This window comes from Solanum lycopersicum, chromosome 9 (genome assembly GCF_036512215.1).
Source record: "Solanum lycopersicum chromosome 9, SLM_r2.1".
Taxonomy (NCBI): domain Eukaryota; kingdom Viridiplantae; phylum Streptophyta; class Magnoliopsida; order Solanales; family Solanaceae; genus Solanum; species Solanum lycopersicum.
In genome coordinates, this window is record NC_090808.1 from 7,307,983 (window position 1) to 7,325,677 (window position 17,695).

General features: G+C 34.7%; 1 protein-coding gene across 1 annotated transcript; it reads right to left on the bottom strand.

The window, feature by feature from the left end:
- Positions 1 to 467: 467 nt before the first annotated feature.
- Positions 468 to 7,963, bottom strand: LOC138338283 (uncharacterized). Its single transcript, XM_069289078.1, has 6 exons — positions 7,847 to 7,963; positions 2,791 to 2,929; positions 1,788 to 2,075; positions 1,074 to 1,165; positions 671 to 1,028; positions 468 to 589 (listed from the first exon to the last, which is right to left on the bottom strand). Exons 1-6 carry the CDS (start codon positions 7,961 to 7,963, stop codon positions 468 to 470), a joined length of 1,116 nt encoding a protein of 371 aa, XP_069145179.1.
- Positions 7,964 to 17,695: the final 9,732 nt, after the last annotated feature.

The window sequence follows — 17,695 nt, forward strand, 5'->3', positions numbered from 1 at the left end:
AATGTCCCACTTGAACAGGTCCAATCACAACTTCTATGACTTACGGGGTATCATTTGTGTACCTCTTCTTTTTCTTCTCTACAAAACCAATCACTACCATCCTATCCATTTCAACCAAACTTATAAATTTATTCAACACAACATAGTGCGTTAAGGATTTTAGGATCAAACTAATGGTATCAATAAGTGGGATTTGTCTCGATTAAGTGGGTTAGAAAAAATTAAGGCTACAAGGCTAAATGGGGCTAAGCTAGAGGTATTTAATTTGGAGGCATACAAGGAACATTCAACTTGGCTATTCAAAAAATCAACTCAATCATATTCCACATTCACACATGTTACTCATTAGGCACACTTGAGGCAAGTTATAGATGTTATTCAATGGAAAAACTAAACAATTATCAGTACCTTATGAGTAGTGCACTCTCCTCCGTGGTGACCTCCATATGGGCTAGCATAACAACTCTCTAGCTCTTTTGTTGAGTAGCTGCACCTGGAGGATACACTCCACTCACTATCAAGTTCACAATGTTCACATACCATGGCACTTGAGAGACATCCAGCGCCATCAATTGTTCATCTCGAAATTCTTCCCAGATTTGGTCACCATCATTCACATGTCAGAAGTCCTCCAACCTAGATAAGTGATCAACTATAGGGTTTTCATTACCTTTTCTATCTTTGGTCTCAAGGTCCAATTCCTGGAGAATAAATATCCAATGAATAAACCTTGGTTTATCATCCTTCTTATTGAATAGGTACCGAATATCTGCATAGTCAGTTAAAACAATTACTTTAGTGCCTACCCAATACAATTTGAACTTCTCTAAGGTGAATAATAGATCTAGCATCTCCTTCTCAAATACTCTGTAATTAGCTTGTGTAGATTCAAGGGTCTTGCTTACATAATAAATGGAGTGGAATACTTTATTCTTTCTCTGTCCCAACAATGCACCCACTGCTACATCGCTCGCATCACACATGAGTTCAAATGGTAATTCCCAATCAGGAGCAATTAGAATGGGAGACTAAATTAAGTTCCTCTTCAGCATCTCAAAAGCTTTCAGACATACTGCATCAAAGTCAAAATTCACCTCCTTCTCCAAAACATTGCACATAGGTCTTGCAATCTTGGAAAAATCCTTGATGAACCTCCGGTAAAAACCTGCATGGCAAAGAAAAATATGCACCCTTTTATAGAAATGGGAGGGGGGAATTTCTCAGTGACTTATATATTAGTCTTATCAATCTCTAACCCAGATTTAGAAACCTTCTGTTCCAACACTATCTCCTCTCTAACTAAAAAATGACACTTCTCCTAGCTCGAAATTAAGTTAGTGTCTTCATATCTAGAAAGTACCTTATCAAGATTCTGGAGACATACCTCAAAAAACTTCCCAAAGACTGAGAAATCATCCATGAACTCCTCTACAAAGTCTTCCACCGTGGCATGAAAAATGGCCACATACACCTTTGAAAAGTTGTCGATGATTTACAAAGTCCGAATGGCATGCGTTTGATAACATATGTGCCATAAGGACAAGTGAACGTGGCATTTTCCTAATCCTCGAGTGCAATCAATATCTGGTTGTAACCGCTATACCCATCTAAGAAACAATAATACTTTTGTCCTGCTAGTCGGTCAAGCATCTGATCAATGAAGGGATCGGGGTAGTGATCTTTCCGGGTAGCATCATTTAGTTTCTGGTAATCCATACCAATTATCTACCCAGTCACTGTTCTAGTAGAAATCAACTCATTATATTCGTTCCGTACCACTGTCATACCTCCCTTCTTGGGAACACATTGCACTGCACCTACCCATATACTATCAGAGATAGGGTACCAAATTACATCATCTAACCACCTTATTACCTCTTTTCTCACCACTTCTTTCATCAAAGGATTTAGTCGACGTTGATGTTGTGCACTTTGTTTGTGATTATCTTCCATGTAGATTTTGTGCATACACAATGTCGTATTAATCTCATGAATATCACTCATCTGCCATACAATTGCCTTCTTTCTCCATTTTAGGATCCCCAATGCCGCATAAACCTGTATTTCAGACAACTCTACAAAAAGTATAACATGCAAAGTTTCATTAGTACCCAAAAATGCATACCTAAGTTGAGTCGGTAGTCTTTCTAATTCCATCTGTTGAGCCTCCTTCATGGAGGGTTTGGGTGGTGGCTCAAACTCACACTCTAATGGTTCCACTCTCCACTTGTGACGCTCCACAGTTGCAAGATTTAGACATGTTTTTATCTCTTGGGCCTCTGAGTCTTCATCTTTCTTATGACCTACTAACTATTCTCTAAGGGGTCTTCAGGCACAACAAATTGTGACTCTACTATCCGATCAACCACTGTAATAGAAGACAACTCTTCATAAATAGAAGGTAATTTTAGGGTGTGGTAACCATCAAATACCTCTACCTTATCATGTGCCCTCATGGTCAATTGGCCAGCTACTACATCAATTAGCATTAACGAGGCCAAGACATGACATCCAGAATGAATGGGACTTCAGCATCTGGTTTAAAGTCCAAGACCACAAATTCTACCAGAAAAATGAATGAACCTATTTGAACTAACACATCCTCTACTACCCCCTCAGGCCTAGCAATGGATCTATCAGCGAATTAGAGGATAACGGAGGTTCATTTTGGATTACCCAACCCATGTTTTAGATACAAAGATAACAGCATCAAATTTATACTCTCCCCTAAATAATAAAATCACCGGGCATGAACATTTTGCCTAATAGTAACAGGTACAGTAAAATTACCTGAATTTTTTAACTTTTGGAGCAGTCTGTTTTGAAGTCTAGAGTTGAACTTTTCAGTAAGTTCAACAGTTTCATACTTCGTGAGCCTCCTATTGCTTGCCACAATATCCTTCACATACTTACCATACTTCAGGATACTCTGCAAAATTTCAACCAAAGGGAGATTAATGTGAACTTGTTCAAGAAGAGAGAAAACTTGCCAAAGCATTGGTCTTCTTTCTGTTTTTTTAGCCTTTGTGGAAATGGATGTGGTAACTTCTATTGAGGAATGGGTACCTCAACATTGGATCTTTTTACTACCTCTTCCATTTTATTTTCTTTGGTACTTTCCTTAGGGTCTCTCTTCTTTGGAGCTAGTTCCTCCAATTACAGCCCAATTCTAGTACTTACCACATACAGTTACATTGGGTTAGGTTCAGTATCACATGGAAGCCCACCTTGGGACCACAGGTTCAAAGAATTAGCCACTTGCGCAACTTGTTTCTCTAAAATCATTTGAGACATTTGGATGTTTCTGATGTTCTTATCCTTCTTATGTATTCTAGTACTTAACTTGGTCCCCATTTCAATAATGAGCTTTTGGAAAAGCTCTTCATTGGTCATCCCCCCCCCTCTTTGGTGCACTAGGATTTACTCTTGGGTTGAGATTTTGGTATTGATTTCCAAACCCTTGGGTACGGTATTGAATCGCCCTTGTGCCTGATTTTAGTTTTGGTTACCATCTCATAAGAAGTTAGGATGGTTCCTCCAACTAGGGTTGTAAATATTACCATAATTTTATTGGCATTGTCCCCTTTGCGCATTGCCCGCATAATTCATAACATTCGGATTTGCCTTATATTGCTTAGCTTCATGGTTTCCACTACCACATACCTACACTAATTTGTTGTCTATTGTACCATGTTTACCGATGCTTGAATTAGATCTAACTGTTTAAAATATAAGACCATGTTATGTTGCATTGTATCTAATTTGGCATTTATGAAAGTATCTTAATCTACATCTAAGATCCATGTATCCTTTTAGATTGTGGTTCTAGATATTTCCCCCTAAATACCCTTGGTTCCCTTCCAACAGTTTATCAAGTAAATCTAAGAAAGCTTCACTTGCTATGGATAGGTCCTTTCCACCTGCTGAGCTAATACCTCATTAGTTTTCATGTTATGTGGGCAAGCATTCAACATTTGTTTGAAGCGCGCCCATGCATTCTGCATGTCTTCCCCATGCTTTTGAGCAATGTTTATTGTCTTACCCCTCAGCTTGGAGGTCTTCTTAGATGGGAAGAATCAACTCAAGAACTTCATTGTTAGACAATCTTAAGTAGTAATAGAGTTTGGTGGTTCAAAGTCTAACCATCGCCTTGCGGCTCCTACCAATGAGTATGGTAACAATTTTAGTCTCACATAGTCCGGTGAGACTCTAATTGGGATGTATGTATCAGTGATATCTATGAAGGTCCTGAGATGGATTTGAGGATCTTCAAAGGGGAGACCAGTAAATTGCCCTTTAATATGGAGGATTTATAGCATATTCCACTTTACTTCAAATCTACCCCTCGGTGGAGGTTTCCTAATACTAGATACCAAATTGGCAAGGAGTGGGACTGCCACATCTCATATTGGTCTTACTGGATGATAGGTTCTTGAGGGGGTATTTCTTGGTTATTTAGGTTCTCTCCATTATTTGGGTTCCTTGGGTTATTCAAACTTTTTGGCTTATCTGGGTTGTCTGGATTATCATTACCACAATTTCCCGAGAGTCCAAACCCTAATTCCCTATGTCGCCCTTAATTTATTTTTTTGCGTCGATGTAGAACTCTTTTAGGTTCGTTGTATGGTTTGACTAGATCTTTGAGTAGGACCTGAAAATCAAATGTATGCATTCGACAACCTAATATCAAGTAATTATTACCTGAATATTCTAATTGTAGACTTAAGATTGAATATAAATCAACTTCTAAGTCCCGGCAGTGGCGCCAAAAACTTGTTGCTCCCCAATATACATGCAAGTATACATCATTCAGCGGTGATAAGTAAGCTAATTGGCGAACATTTATATTTCATCCTATTGTGTAACCAAGAGAGTTATTCGTCAGGGTGTCACTCCTGTACACAAATCTCCTCTATTTAATGGGTCGATCAAGCTCTCTATATCCTCTGGTCTATCTAATCCCTCCTCTCCATGTTTTAAGATTAGATACTAAGTTTATCTTATGGTGATAAAGCATTAAATAATAAACCAACCAAAAATTAATGCATAAATCAACAATATTCAACAATCAATCTGTACCTCAACTCAAAAACTAGGGCAATTATCCACTCATACTATTCAAAAACCACAAAAAACAATTATTTATGTGATTTCCAAAAAATAAAAAAAGTTAGAATATCTAAATCTAGTACAAACTTGAATTCTTGCTCTTGGACACCAATTAAAAGGTCGAACCCTAACAATGAGGCCCTAAGAGTCTATTTATAGTAATTAGGAAAAATAGATTCGAATTTTACTTAAAATAGGAGTCCTTTTAACTTCAACTTTCGTTAAAACTTCGCAAAGGACTGGGGCGCCATGCCATAATCATGCCTGGAAGGTCGGCGCACCACACTACCAGTGTGCTCAAATGCAGTCTTAGTCTACCTTGGCCTAGCGCGTTGTGCCCCTGCTGCACCAAGGGTGTTGGGGCATCGCGCCACCAACCTTATATGCTACGTCTTGTCTCCTTCAACTCCTTTTCCTTCCAACACTTGATAATTTTCCTTAATAACCTGAAAAATCACTAATCATGTATATTGGTATGCAATCATCGCAATCTTAAGTCAAAACATGCTAGTTTGATTACATAATGTCCTAAAATTAGCGTTAAAGATGGATAATTTGTAGTAATTATCCATATAAATATGCTCAAGATCAGCATTCTCAATTTCCTTCCCTTCAACACACAAATATTCTAAGATATTGCATCAAAATTTTGATGTTTACAAGATCTATGACTTAGTAATTGACCATATATTTTTAATTACCCAAAAGCTCAGTTAGTATGGAAGTTAGCTCCCAAACCTAAATTAGAAAATATCATGAATTTTATAATATGGTGGAATAATTTATTTTGTAATTTATGTCAATATTCAGAATATATTGAGCAACTAAGAATGAGTGTCTTTTTTATGGAAAATGTCAAAATCAAGAAATTTGTTATGCTTAGGTGGTACATATGAACCTAATGACGTAGTTAATTAAGGCTTTATATTTTTATTTGTAATAATTTCCAAGTACCCCCTCAACCTAGCCCCAAAATCCCAGAGACACACTTATGCTATACTAACATCATATTATCCCCCTGAACATATTTTATAAGTAATTTTCTACCCCTTTTCGTCTACGTGGCATTATTTTGTGGGGCCAAAGCTGGTTCACTTTTTTTCAACATAGTACCAGGTAGGATGAAAAGGGGTAGAAAATTACTTATAAAATAAGTTCAGGGGGGTAATAGGATCTTAGTATAGTATAAGTGTGTCTCTGGGATTTCAGGTATAGGTTGAGGGGGTACTTGTGTATTTTTCCTTTTTATTTACATGAATATGATGTTGTTGTGAAAAATTTGATAACTTTAAATCCTATGCCTAACAAGATTCATCATGTAAATATTACTTGACACGAGATGAGATTATTGTTTTCATAGATGCATGTCTATGAAGGGAGAAAGAAAAATCAAGCATTGGAATGACAACTATGGATAGAATTATCATTTGCTTTATGCTTCTGGTACCCCTATTTGCAGGAAAGACATAACTGCTATAGAAAGAGCACTACAAAAGGGTTAATCAAAGGTTCACATATTGCTAGTTGCAAAGAGTATTTATAAATATTGCAAAAGAATTTAATGATATCTAGGAATAGGTGAATACATATTTTGAAGATCAACAAAAGTTGCATGGAACAAGTTGTACAAATGTGATCTGAGTTTAGACAGTCCTACTGGAAAAAGGATTTCCAAATTGAGTTGTGCTTCGTAATTTATTAGGAAGTATACACAAGGTATGAAATTCGCGTGAATAAAGATTTAAGAAGGAAATAAATCAAAGCCAAGTCAAAGAAGGAAACTACACAAAAGAGGTGTGAAGTAGAGTCCAATTTGAACGAGGCTTTGAGAGGCGCTGATCTATAAATAGGGAAAATTTTCATCGGGAAAAATTTTGCACTTTCATAGAGAATCAATCAAATGTTGTCAAAGAGAGTTTGAGAGAATTTCGTAATTTACTTGGGGAGTACCACGAGTTTGTGAGAAAAAACTATAAGATTGTAGTTAAGAGTTTTGATTACAATCGTGAAAGAGTTGGTTTGGTTCTTCTGGAGTCAAACTCAATGGAAGATGAATTAACATGAATATTTGGTAGAAGATAATTAGTACAAAATAAAAGTTAAGATAGTATCTTGGTTGGTGAAATATAGGTCACGTGTTTAACCTTGAAATTTTTTGACACATAACGATGTCATGGATGACATTAATAGGAGGAATTCATTTCTATAATAGGTAGCTCTTAATTCATTTTCAAATCATCCTCTCACTTTTCTTCTAACCTTCTAAGGTATTTGTCATTCTCTCTCTTATAGTACTTCACTTATAGTATTTCTAGAGTAAAATAAATATTTGTGCAATTATTCTTTGGTGGACATAGGATAATTTTGATCTGAACCACGTTAAATATTGTTGTTCTTCCTTTTTCATTAATTTCATATTTTCGTTAAAAATTGGTATTAGAGCCAAGATTTTGTCTAAGTATGCTTTGTGGTTGCAGCACAGTCTGAACTTCCACATCAGAAAAGAATTACTTTGATTTTTTGCAATTTCAAATACATTGTAGTAAAAGTTTGAAATTGATATATTAGTGGGCACAAAAACTTCAATATCAAGAAGATCCAGATGATGGCGTTACTGTGGAGGTAAGGTTCAGTCCATGTTATTCCCGAAAAGTACCCTGATAAGATATCAGATTTCGACAAGGAAAAGATTGAAGGAGATCTATTGAGTGTAATCCAATTTTCCCTTGCACCTAACTTGAAGTGAGTACAAGTACTGACGAGACGGCAAAAGAGTCATGGGAAAATCTGGAAGGGATTTGCTGGGACCATCCTGTGACAACAAGAATGTTTTTTCATTGGCGTCTTCATACATTTCAGATGGATTCAAGTACTTTGTTGCAAGACCATCTAGATATGTTCAAAAAACTTGTGATGGATTTAAAAACTGCTGGAATTAAATAGGACGAGAAGACGCTTGCATGTTCTTTGCTAGTTTCATTGACTTAAAAATATCGTGATATTAAGAATTCAATGATGTATAGCAAACACCCTATCAAACTTGAGCAAGTGTGGAAAGCACTTAACTCTTGTGATGTGAGGATGTATTTGAAGGAGACAAAAGTGATGAAGCTAGTGGACTCTTTGTAAGAGGTTGTACTAGCCAACAGGGAAGGAGAGAATCAAAGTACAGATTAAAGTCTCATGTGAATAAAAAGAATGTAGAGTGTTGGCTCCCTCACAAGAAGTGGCACTTTGAACCAGATTTCCCTATGTCAAAGTCCAAAGAAAAGACGAGTGCATCCATTGTTAAGAAAGTACATGATAATGATGATGATTATGTACTAATAACATCATGCAATAACGAAGTCTATGGAAACAATTGGGTCTTAGACTCTGGTCGTACTCTGCATATGGCATCCAAAGAGATTGGTTCAGTTTTTATGAAACAACTGGAGGAATTGTACTAATGGGTAATAATGCAACTTGTAAAATAGTTGGAATTGGTTCAGATCGTGATTTTTTCCATAATGGAATCGTGATAACTATTAGAGAAGTCCGCCATGTTCTTGATCTGAAAAAGAATTTGATCTCCCTGGGTACTTTGGATAAACTAGGCTATAAGTACATGAGTCAAGGAGGAACAGTGAAAGTGACTAAAGGGTTTTTAGTCATGCTGAAGGCCAAGATGGAGGATGGCCTCTACACACTTGCTGGAAGCACCATTATTGGCTCTGTAAAATACATCTAGAGTACAGTAATCTAATGATGATAAGGCAAAATTATGGCATGAGACTAGGCCATATGAGCGCACGAGGACTGGAGATGTTGAGCAACCGTAACCTTTTGAATAGTGAGAAGATCGGCACACTTGAATTTTGTAATCACTGCGTCTTAGGAAAGCAGAAAAATGTCTGCTTCAGCACTGGCACACACAAGCAGGAGGGGTGCTAGATTACATCGATTCAAATTTATGGGGCTCCATCATAGAGTAAGAAAGAGGTATCATCTCACATTCATTGATGATTTTTCACAAAATGTTTGGATGTGTACCCTGAAGACAAAAGGTGATGTTTCTAGAGCATTTAAAGAGTGGAAGATTTTGGTTGAAAATAAAATGGAGAGAAAAATCAAGTATCTTTGTACAGACAATAGCTTGGAGTTTTGCACTGTAGAGTTCAATGATTTCTGCAAGGTTCATGTGATTGCAAGGCATAAGACGGTCAGGCACACACCATAGCAGAATGTAGTTGCCAAGAGAATGACAAAAACTCTTCTAGAGAAGGATCGCTATAAGCTCTTACAATCCAAGATGTCCAAAGTATTATGGGTTGAAGTATTTTATGGTGCTTCTCATATTGTCAATCGATCCCTAGCATTAGCAATTGACTTTAAGACTTTGAATGAGGTCTAGTCTCGTGAACCCTCTAACTATTCATACTTGCGAATATTTGGGTGTCTGGCTTGTAATCATGTTAATGAAGGAAAGCTTTAAACAAGGGCTAAAAAGGCCATATTCGTAGGATATGTAGATAAAGTAAAAAGGTACAAACTCTGGTGTTTTTCTTTACTTAAATTTGTAGTTAGTAGAGATATTACCTTCGATGAATCCCCTATACTTGATCCTCGTAAAGTTTTTGTGGAGTAATCAAGAAATAAGAACAATGAGCAGATGGAGTTACTAGTAGAGCTTACCAAAAAACGGGATCAAGAGACTCAAATTGCTGAGTCAAAAGATGCAAAACTTGAAGAACTTGTTGCAATGAGCCATGCATAATTGTGAAGGTAAGGGACAAAAGGCAGTTATGGAAATTGGAACGTCTTATAAAGAAAAATAATTTAATTGCACATGCGTTCATAGTTGTAGAAGAAGATATTAAGGATCTCGAACTCTCTTCATATGTTGAAGTAACTTCTTGCAAAGATGTTGCACAATGGCAATAAAATTGAGATATGGATCTTAATTAAAAGTCCAAAAGGGATGAGGTCAGTTAAATGCAAATAAGTCTATAGAAAGAAAGAGGGTATTACAGAAGTGGAAGATACTAGGTTCAAGGCGAGATTGGTTGCAAAGTGTTTCAGCCAGAAAGAGGGAACTGACTACAATGAGATCTTCTCTTCAGTCATGAAACATAGCTCAATTTGCGTGCTACTAGCATTGGTTGCCCAATTTGATTTAGAGTTTCAACATCCTGATGAAAAAACTGTTTTTCATGGTGACCTAGAAGAGACAATCTATATGGATCAACCTGAAGGTTTTCAAGCCGAAGGAAAAGAAGACCATGTATGCCAATTAAAGAATTCTTTGTATGGATTGATGACTACACATGGATTTTAGAGGAGTGCATTTGATAGTTGTGTGTATCACAAGAAGATTTGTGGTAACTCTATGATTTATCTTATTTATGTACGTTGTTGATATGCTTATTGCTGCTAACAATATCACATATATAAATATTTTGAAGAAATAGTCGATCAAGGAATTTGACATGAAGGATTTGGGAGTTACAAAGAAAATCCTTGGAATGGAGATTACAAGAGAAAATGGTATTGTACATATTTCTGAAAAGAGGTACATCCAAAAAGTTCTTGAGAGATTCAATATGCATATGAGCAAGCCTGTAAGTACAATGTTAGCTTCTCATTTAAAGCTTTCAAACTTACAAATGGCTCAGTCTATGGATGAAGTGGAGCATATCTCAAAGGTTCATTATGTAAAAGCAGTTGGTAGCATTATGTATGCTTTGGTGTGCACACATCTAGATATTGCCCAATCTGTAAGTGTGGTAAGCAAGTACATGGAAAATCCAAGAAAAATGCACTAGGAAGATGTCAAGTGGATATTGAGATATCTCAACGGAGCTCCTGATGTTGGCCTAACCTTCCGAAAAAGTGAAAGTATTTCAATTCTCGGTTATGTAGATTCTGAATATGCAGGGGATCTTGATCAATGGAGGTCCACAATGGAATACATCTTTACTCTCATTGGTAGTTTCGTTAGTTGGAAATCAACTTTAAAATCAGTTGTCGCTTTGTCTACAAAAAAGTCAGAATATATGGCAACAATGGAGGCAGTGAAAGAAGTTATCTAGTTGAAAGATTTGGTGGCAAAAATTGAGTTCGGTTCAGCTGGAATCAATTCTAAGATGTGATAGTCAAAGTGCTATTCATTTGATTAAAAATCAAAGATTTATGAGCGCACCAAACACATTGATGTCAAATTTCATTTTATTGGAGATGTCGTTGAAGAGGGAGCTATCAAGGTTGAAAAGGTTATCACAGACGATAATGTAGCAGACATGTTGACCTAGATAGTGTCGCTTGCCAACTTTGCACACTGCAAGGATTTGGCGGGACTATGCATCAAATGATGCAACTCTGAGAGAACAACTGCTAGGTAGAGCTAGTATGTTCAACAAAGGTTTGATCCTTCTTGTTTCTTACAATGGGATTGCCCATTAAGCTAAGAAGTTTTGGTCGTAGTTTTTATACGCATGCTTGGAACGCAAACCAAGGTTGAGATTGAAAGAGTTGGTTTGGTTCTTGTGAAATCAAACTCAATGGAAGATGAATTAACATGAGTATTTGGTAGGAAGATAATTAGTACAAAATAAAAGTCAAGATAGTATCTAGGTAGGTGAAATTTAGGTAAACCATAAAATGGTTTCACATGTTTAACCTTGACATTTTTAACATATAGTAATTCAATGGATGACATCAATAGGAGGTAATCATTCCTATAAATAGGTATCTCTTACTTCATTTTCAAATCATCCTCTCACTTGCCTTCTCACCTTTTAAGGCATTTGTTGCTCTCTCTCTCTCTCTCTCTAGTAGTATTTCACTTGTATTCTTTGTAGAGTAAAATAAATATTGGTACAGTTAAGTTGGCGGATGTAGGATCATTTTGATCCAAACCATGTTAAATATTGTTGTTCTTCTTTTTTTAATTTCACTTTTTTGCTAACAATACAATCGAAAGTTGTGTTTAGGATATGTCTAGCAAGTTTGAGAAACTTGAAAGACGTTAGAAGAACAAAATCTAGGGGTTTTTGTCTTGGATAGTTAAAAAATAAAGTTTATAATTCTGTAGATTATAATTGTGTAATCGTTGTGTGATTTAAAGTTGAGATAAATAATACATGGTTGTGAAACAATTGTTATTTTACGAAATTAGTTACAACAACTTGCAAACAGTAAAGAACAAGTATTAAGAATGTGGTCCTATACAAAATTAAGGAGGTCATAATTCCAACCATTCAATGATATCTTGAGAAATGGAGACCATTTGTGAGGACGTCTATTGATTGATAAAGTCCTTGGGAAAAAAAAGATTATATGTACTCCCCGAATATGAAATGTGTTAGCTTATAATCTAGCTAAAAAAAATTATTTTGTGTGTAGGATTACTTGAGATTTTGCATTCCCAAAATGTGTTGTAATTGTAACATCTCACAAAAATTGAAATAACTAGGAAGAAACTTAAATTTGGAAATAGTCATTTTTGGAAAGAATAAAAAATCTGAAAATTTGGTTAAGTTAGAAAATGTGAGTTTTTGATCAACTCCAAACTATCAAACTTGTCTCTCCAAATGAGTTAGGAGTACTTCCATATATGGTTGGAAATCCCTTGGAATAATATTTCCAACACCGCCGAGTTCGCAAAATTTTGAGTACAGATGAGTGAGTTATGTCCTTTGGATGTTGGGCTGTTAGATTAAGGAAATGTCCAATACGGGAATTATAAGGATAAATTGGTATTTTTCTTATCCAATTAAATTAATTCATTTAGTGACTTAATTGGGTAAAAACCAGATTTGTTTTAGTTTAGAAAGATTGAGAATTCAGGTTAGGGCTTTTGGAGAAAGAACGCAAGAAAAAGGAGAAGAGGAAAAGCAAGAATTTCCAAGAACGACTGTTTGCTTGTGGATTTCTTCGGGAGTGATCCCTAAAATGGCATATGAGTATCTCATAGAGGTTGGGTTCGTTCATCCACGCGCTAAACGTGTTTAATTTAGTGAAATTTGTCCTAAAAAGAATTGAAAGTTGATGTTCTTGACTATCATTCTTGAATTTAAACGTGCTCTTGAATTGGGTTGAATGTTGGAGTTTTGAGACCTTTAATGTTGAGTTTTAGAGTTTCTTTGAGTTAGGTTCATGAGTATTAATTTTGGGTTATCGGTTTTTAAGAAGGATATTTGAATTTAGATGAATGAGGGCTGAAAAACCAAGAAGGAAAAAGTCGGAGAGCTTCCGTTTAACAAGTCGTGTCACCGACTTGTTCCCTCTGTGAATAAAAAGTTACTTCGCATCGCTGACATAACTCGGACTCCAGTGTCTCAAAATCTGATTTTGTAAATAATTATTTAGGACCATCTCTGTGCCGCAGACTTATTCCTTGACGGTGATTTAGTAGCTTTTCTCAAGTTTAGCTATTTAGAATCATTCCTAAACATCATGGGGTCTTTCCAAACACAAATCAAAATCCTTGAATCCATAATTCAATTCAAAGATCAATTAAGAGTCAAATTCAAGAAAGAGTTGCGATCAAAGTTAAGAGTCAAGTCAAGTGAAGTTCATCAAAGTTTCCAAGAGTCTTTTACGAATGTTTTAACTTTATTTTAAGGTTAAAAGTTCAAGCTAAGCTAAGAATAAAAAAGTTGAGTGCATTTCTCAAACTATAGGGGACTAAGTATTCCCAAAGATTTATAAATGTTTTCACATTTAAGATAAGAGGAAACTGAGATTTCCAAAAGAGTTCTGAGCAAGAAAAGAGAACATTGATCCAAAAGAATTTTAAGCTAAGTTTGAGTAATTATTTCAAATCAAAGAAAGAAAGTTGTTTTTAAAAACATATGAGGTAAGTATATATTGGAAGTAGTATTGAGCACCGACATGGGTGTGCAAATTCATATTAACTCAAGTCTCTATAAACCATGTAATCATCATACGTATTAATGGGTCATACTTTTTAGATGATCACATAAGTTAAGCTAGTGGATCCACTAAGTTAAATAGTTCTATGCGACGACAAAGTATAAGACAGTTCTTGCAGCGTGGGCAAGATGATGTATCACCACTTAGGCTCATAGTGGTGGTTGTGGGTTTGAAATTCTCCCATAGAAACTACATTACTTTATTTTTAAAGTAAAGTTGAGATTTTTATTGCATTCCTTTAACGAACTAAGTTGTTTATATATATATATATATATATATAAAAATATATATATATATATATATATATATATATATATATATATATATATATATATATATATATATATATATATATATATATATCTTTTTAACTCTTTTCAAGCTTAAGTTGTTTTTAGCATTCCAACTCGCATACTCGTACATTCAATGTACTGATGTCAGTTGGCATGCATCATATTATGATGCAAACGCAAATAACAAGGATTAGCATCCAGCGCCTCGTTGATCCAGCTTGAGCACTCAGAGTCTATTGGTGACCCTCCTTGCATTCCGAGGGAGATTTTCTATTTGCTTTCTACTCTAAATCATTAGGATGTTGTGGGGTTTGTCCCAACATCCATCTCAGTTGTTTTTGGAGGCTTCGTAGACAGATAGTAGTTCATTTGTCTTTACATTATCATTCTATGTTAAAGACTTGGGTTGCCATTTTTGGCCAAGTTGAATGTTATTGCTTTTAACATTTTGAGTTATATATATTATTTAGTTATTTGAGTAAGACCAGTTGATCATTGTAATCATCAAAAGAGTTTTCCGCTGAGTTAAGTAAGTCAGGCCAAGGGTTCACTTGGGGATCAGTAATGGTCTTCGAGTGTCAGTCACATTCGAGGTGTAGACTCTGGGCGTGACAGTAACTAATGTAGTGGTGTCTTATAGACAACTGAAACATATTTGAAAGTAATTCAATAAGCTTTTAGCCTGAAAAAAAATCGTAAGAAAAGAAATCTCTATGATATGGCAGCCAACTCATTGAATAAGATTTGATACCAACTAATTAGCTCTTTCCTTGTGTGATTCATGAACCATAATTGTAGATCTTTCCTCGATAGGAGGTAGAATATATCATTCTTTTCAATATGCGTGATATATAAAAATGGAATTACGTGGATTTCATGTAGGACGCATGTATTGAATTGTTCAATTTCACACAAGTTAAAGTGTCTACTTGTGTGCACTAAAAATTAGAGGACATAGATATTAGCTGAGACTAAGTTAAGGGGCACGTTTATGTATTGTGCCTAATTAAAATCATTAAAAATAAATTCCCATTTTGCGCGGGGGGGAGGGTTTCAGAAACCCTCACAAATATTTCATTCAATAATCATTTTTGATTAATTATATAAATTTGATTTAGCAGAGGTTTATCACTTCCGAAATCTTTTTTTGACAAATAATTAGATTTAAAGACATAATACATAATACATAAACATGCCCTTTAACTTGACCTCAACTTTTATATATGCCCTCTACGTAAAAAAAATTGATGATGAATGCACTAAAATTTTGAAATCGAACTATGTAACATTAACAATTAAATTTTTTAAATGAAAAAATATACTAAATTTTTAAAAATCAAACAATGTAAGATTTAGCTTGAATTTTTATGTTTATTTAATCATTAAGTGAACGAAAAAGAAAAAGAGAATGAGAAAATTCAGATTATGATGAAATCACTTTTATACTTCAAGATTTCACCAACCTTTCGTGACTTAACAACAAGATATGAAAAATCAAGAGCGGTATAGAAAAAAAATTAGAATTTTCTAATTAAATAATTACTTTTAAATTTTATTTTAATGTTTAACTAGGATTCGAACGTATGCATGCCACATTTTGCAATGTGCAAGCCAAGATACCACTAGGCTAGGAGACTTTAGTGTGTTTAAGGGTGTCCAAAATGTATTATTTAAGCATTTAAGGTGTAATTTTACTTATATATACGATGTAATTTTCCGACGAAGGGTTTAGTGTACCTCCGCCTCGGGTGTGCACAAGTAAACCTTTAAACCTATATAAAATTGAACAAATAGACACACAGGTCCTACGTGGCATCGTACATGGTAATTTTGTGTCCTATCTGACGTCGTATGTGTATTATGTCACGTACAATATTCGTGTCTACTTGTTCACTTTTATACAAATTTAAGTGTCTACTTGTCCACACCCAAAGTTAAAGAGTGTAGATGTCAGGTGAAGCCAACTTAAATGACATATTTATGTATTGTGTCAATTTTAATTTGTTGGGTTTCAAAACCTCCGTAATAAAAAATTTTAACACTCATTTTGCAGGGGTTAAATAGCCCCACAAGATTGTTATTGCAAAATTGTAGACATTCTATTGCATCATAATGAGAATGAGAAAAATGATCTCAAAGGAACTCTTTCAACCAACTAAACTATCAAAACCCCAATATACATAGAAACTAAATTTAATATCACAACAACTGAAACTGATTCAACATCCTGATTGAAACAAATATGAGTTGCTAACATTCTACTATTAATCTTAGGAAATTTACCTAACATAGAGAAGTTGAAGAAATAAAATTGTTTAACAGAAGATCATCACTTAACTTAAATTGATCTAAGGGCATTCTCTTGACCAAGTAAAAGTCTTGACATAGGATCGGAACAAAATCATGAAAAAGTTTTTGAGTAGTTTTGTGAACCAATATTTTGCAGGTGCTAGCAAGGATACAAACTGGGTAAGAATGCATATACAAAGCAAATGAATCAACAAATCATATACAAACGGGATAAACAAATCGTATATAAATAGCTAGGAAAAACGTGTACAAATTCTGAATTTGTACCATTAGGAGCCGAGTTGTATGAATTTTGAACGTAGCTCACGTAAATATATGTTATATGTTAATGATGAAAAGTAATTTCTTTACATTATAGCTATATTAAATAAGTAACTAATATTTATTTAATTTTCCCAAAGACAAAACTATGGTTATCAATTTAGTCACATCGTCACATCATCTAGTCCTGCTTCATTTCTATTCTCAAACCGCAACAGAAAAAAAATGATTCTTTCAAATTATAATTTGTTGGTTAGTGACCACTAGAAATTTTGTATTAGAATCTCACAATCAAGAAAATTGGACGGGTCATTTATGTAAGTCAACTCGAATTCATATCTAAAAAATTTATGTATACGTAAGTATATAAATGTGTCTTTAGCTTGGTCTTATTCTATGTTTATGTCCTTCAACTTTGGATATACACAGATACTTAAACTTGTATAAAATAGAACAAGTAAACACGCAAGTCACAAATGGTACAATAGACATAGGACACCACGAGGAAAAATGACAAAGGATTTCATGTAGGACATGTGTGTTTATTTATTCAACTTTATACAAGTTTAAGTGTCTATTTATATACTTCCCAAATTGAAGGACATAAAAGTGATTTGAAGTCAAGTAAAAGGACATATTTATGTATTATGTCTTATTATATAATACATTTGTAATAGTAATAAATAAAAGAAATAAGACATAACTATTAAGATAAGTTCTACAAAATTTGCATCCCTTTAGAATTATAAAAAAAATGTGTAACTGCATTAGTAAAGAAAAATTCAATCATCTTTTTGATAATTATT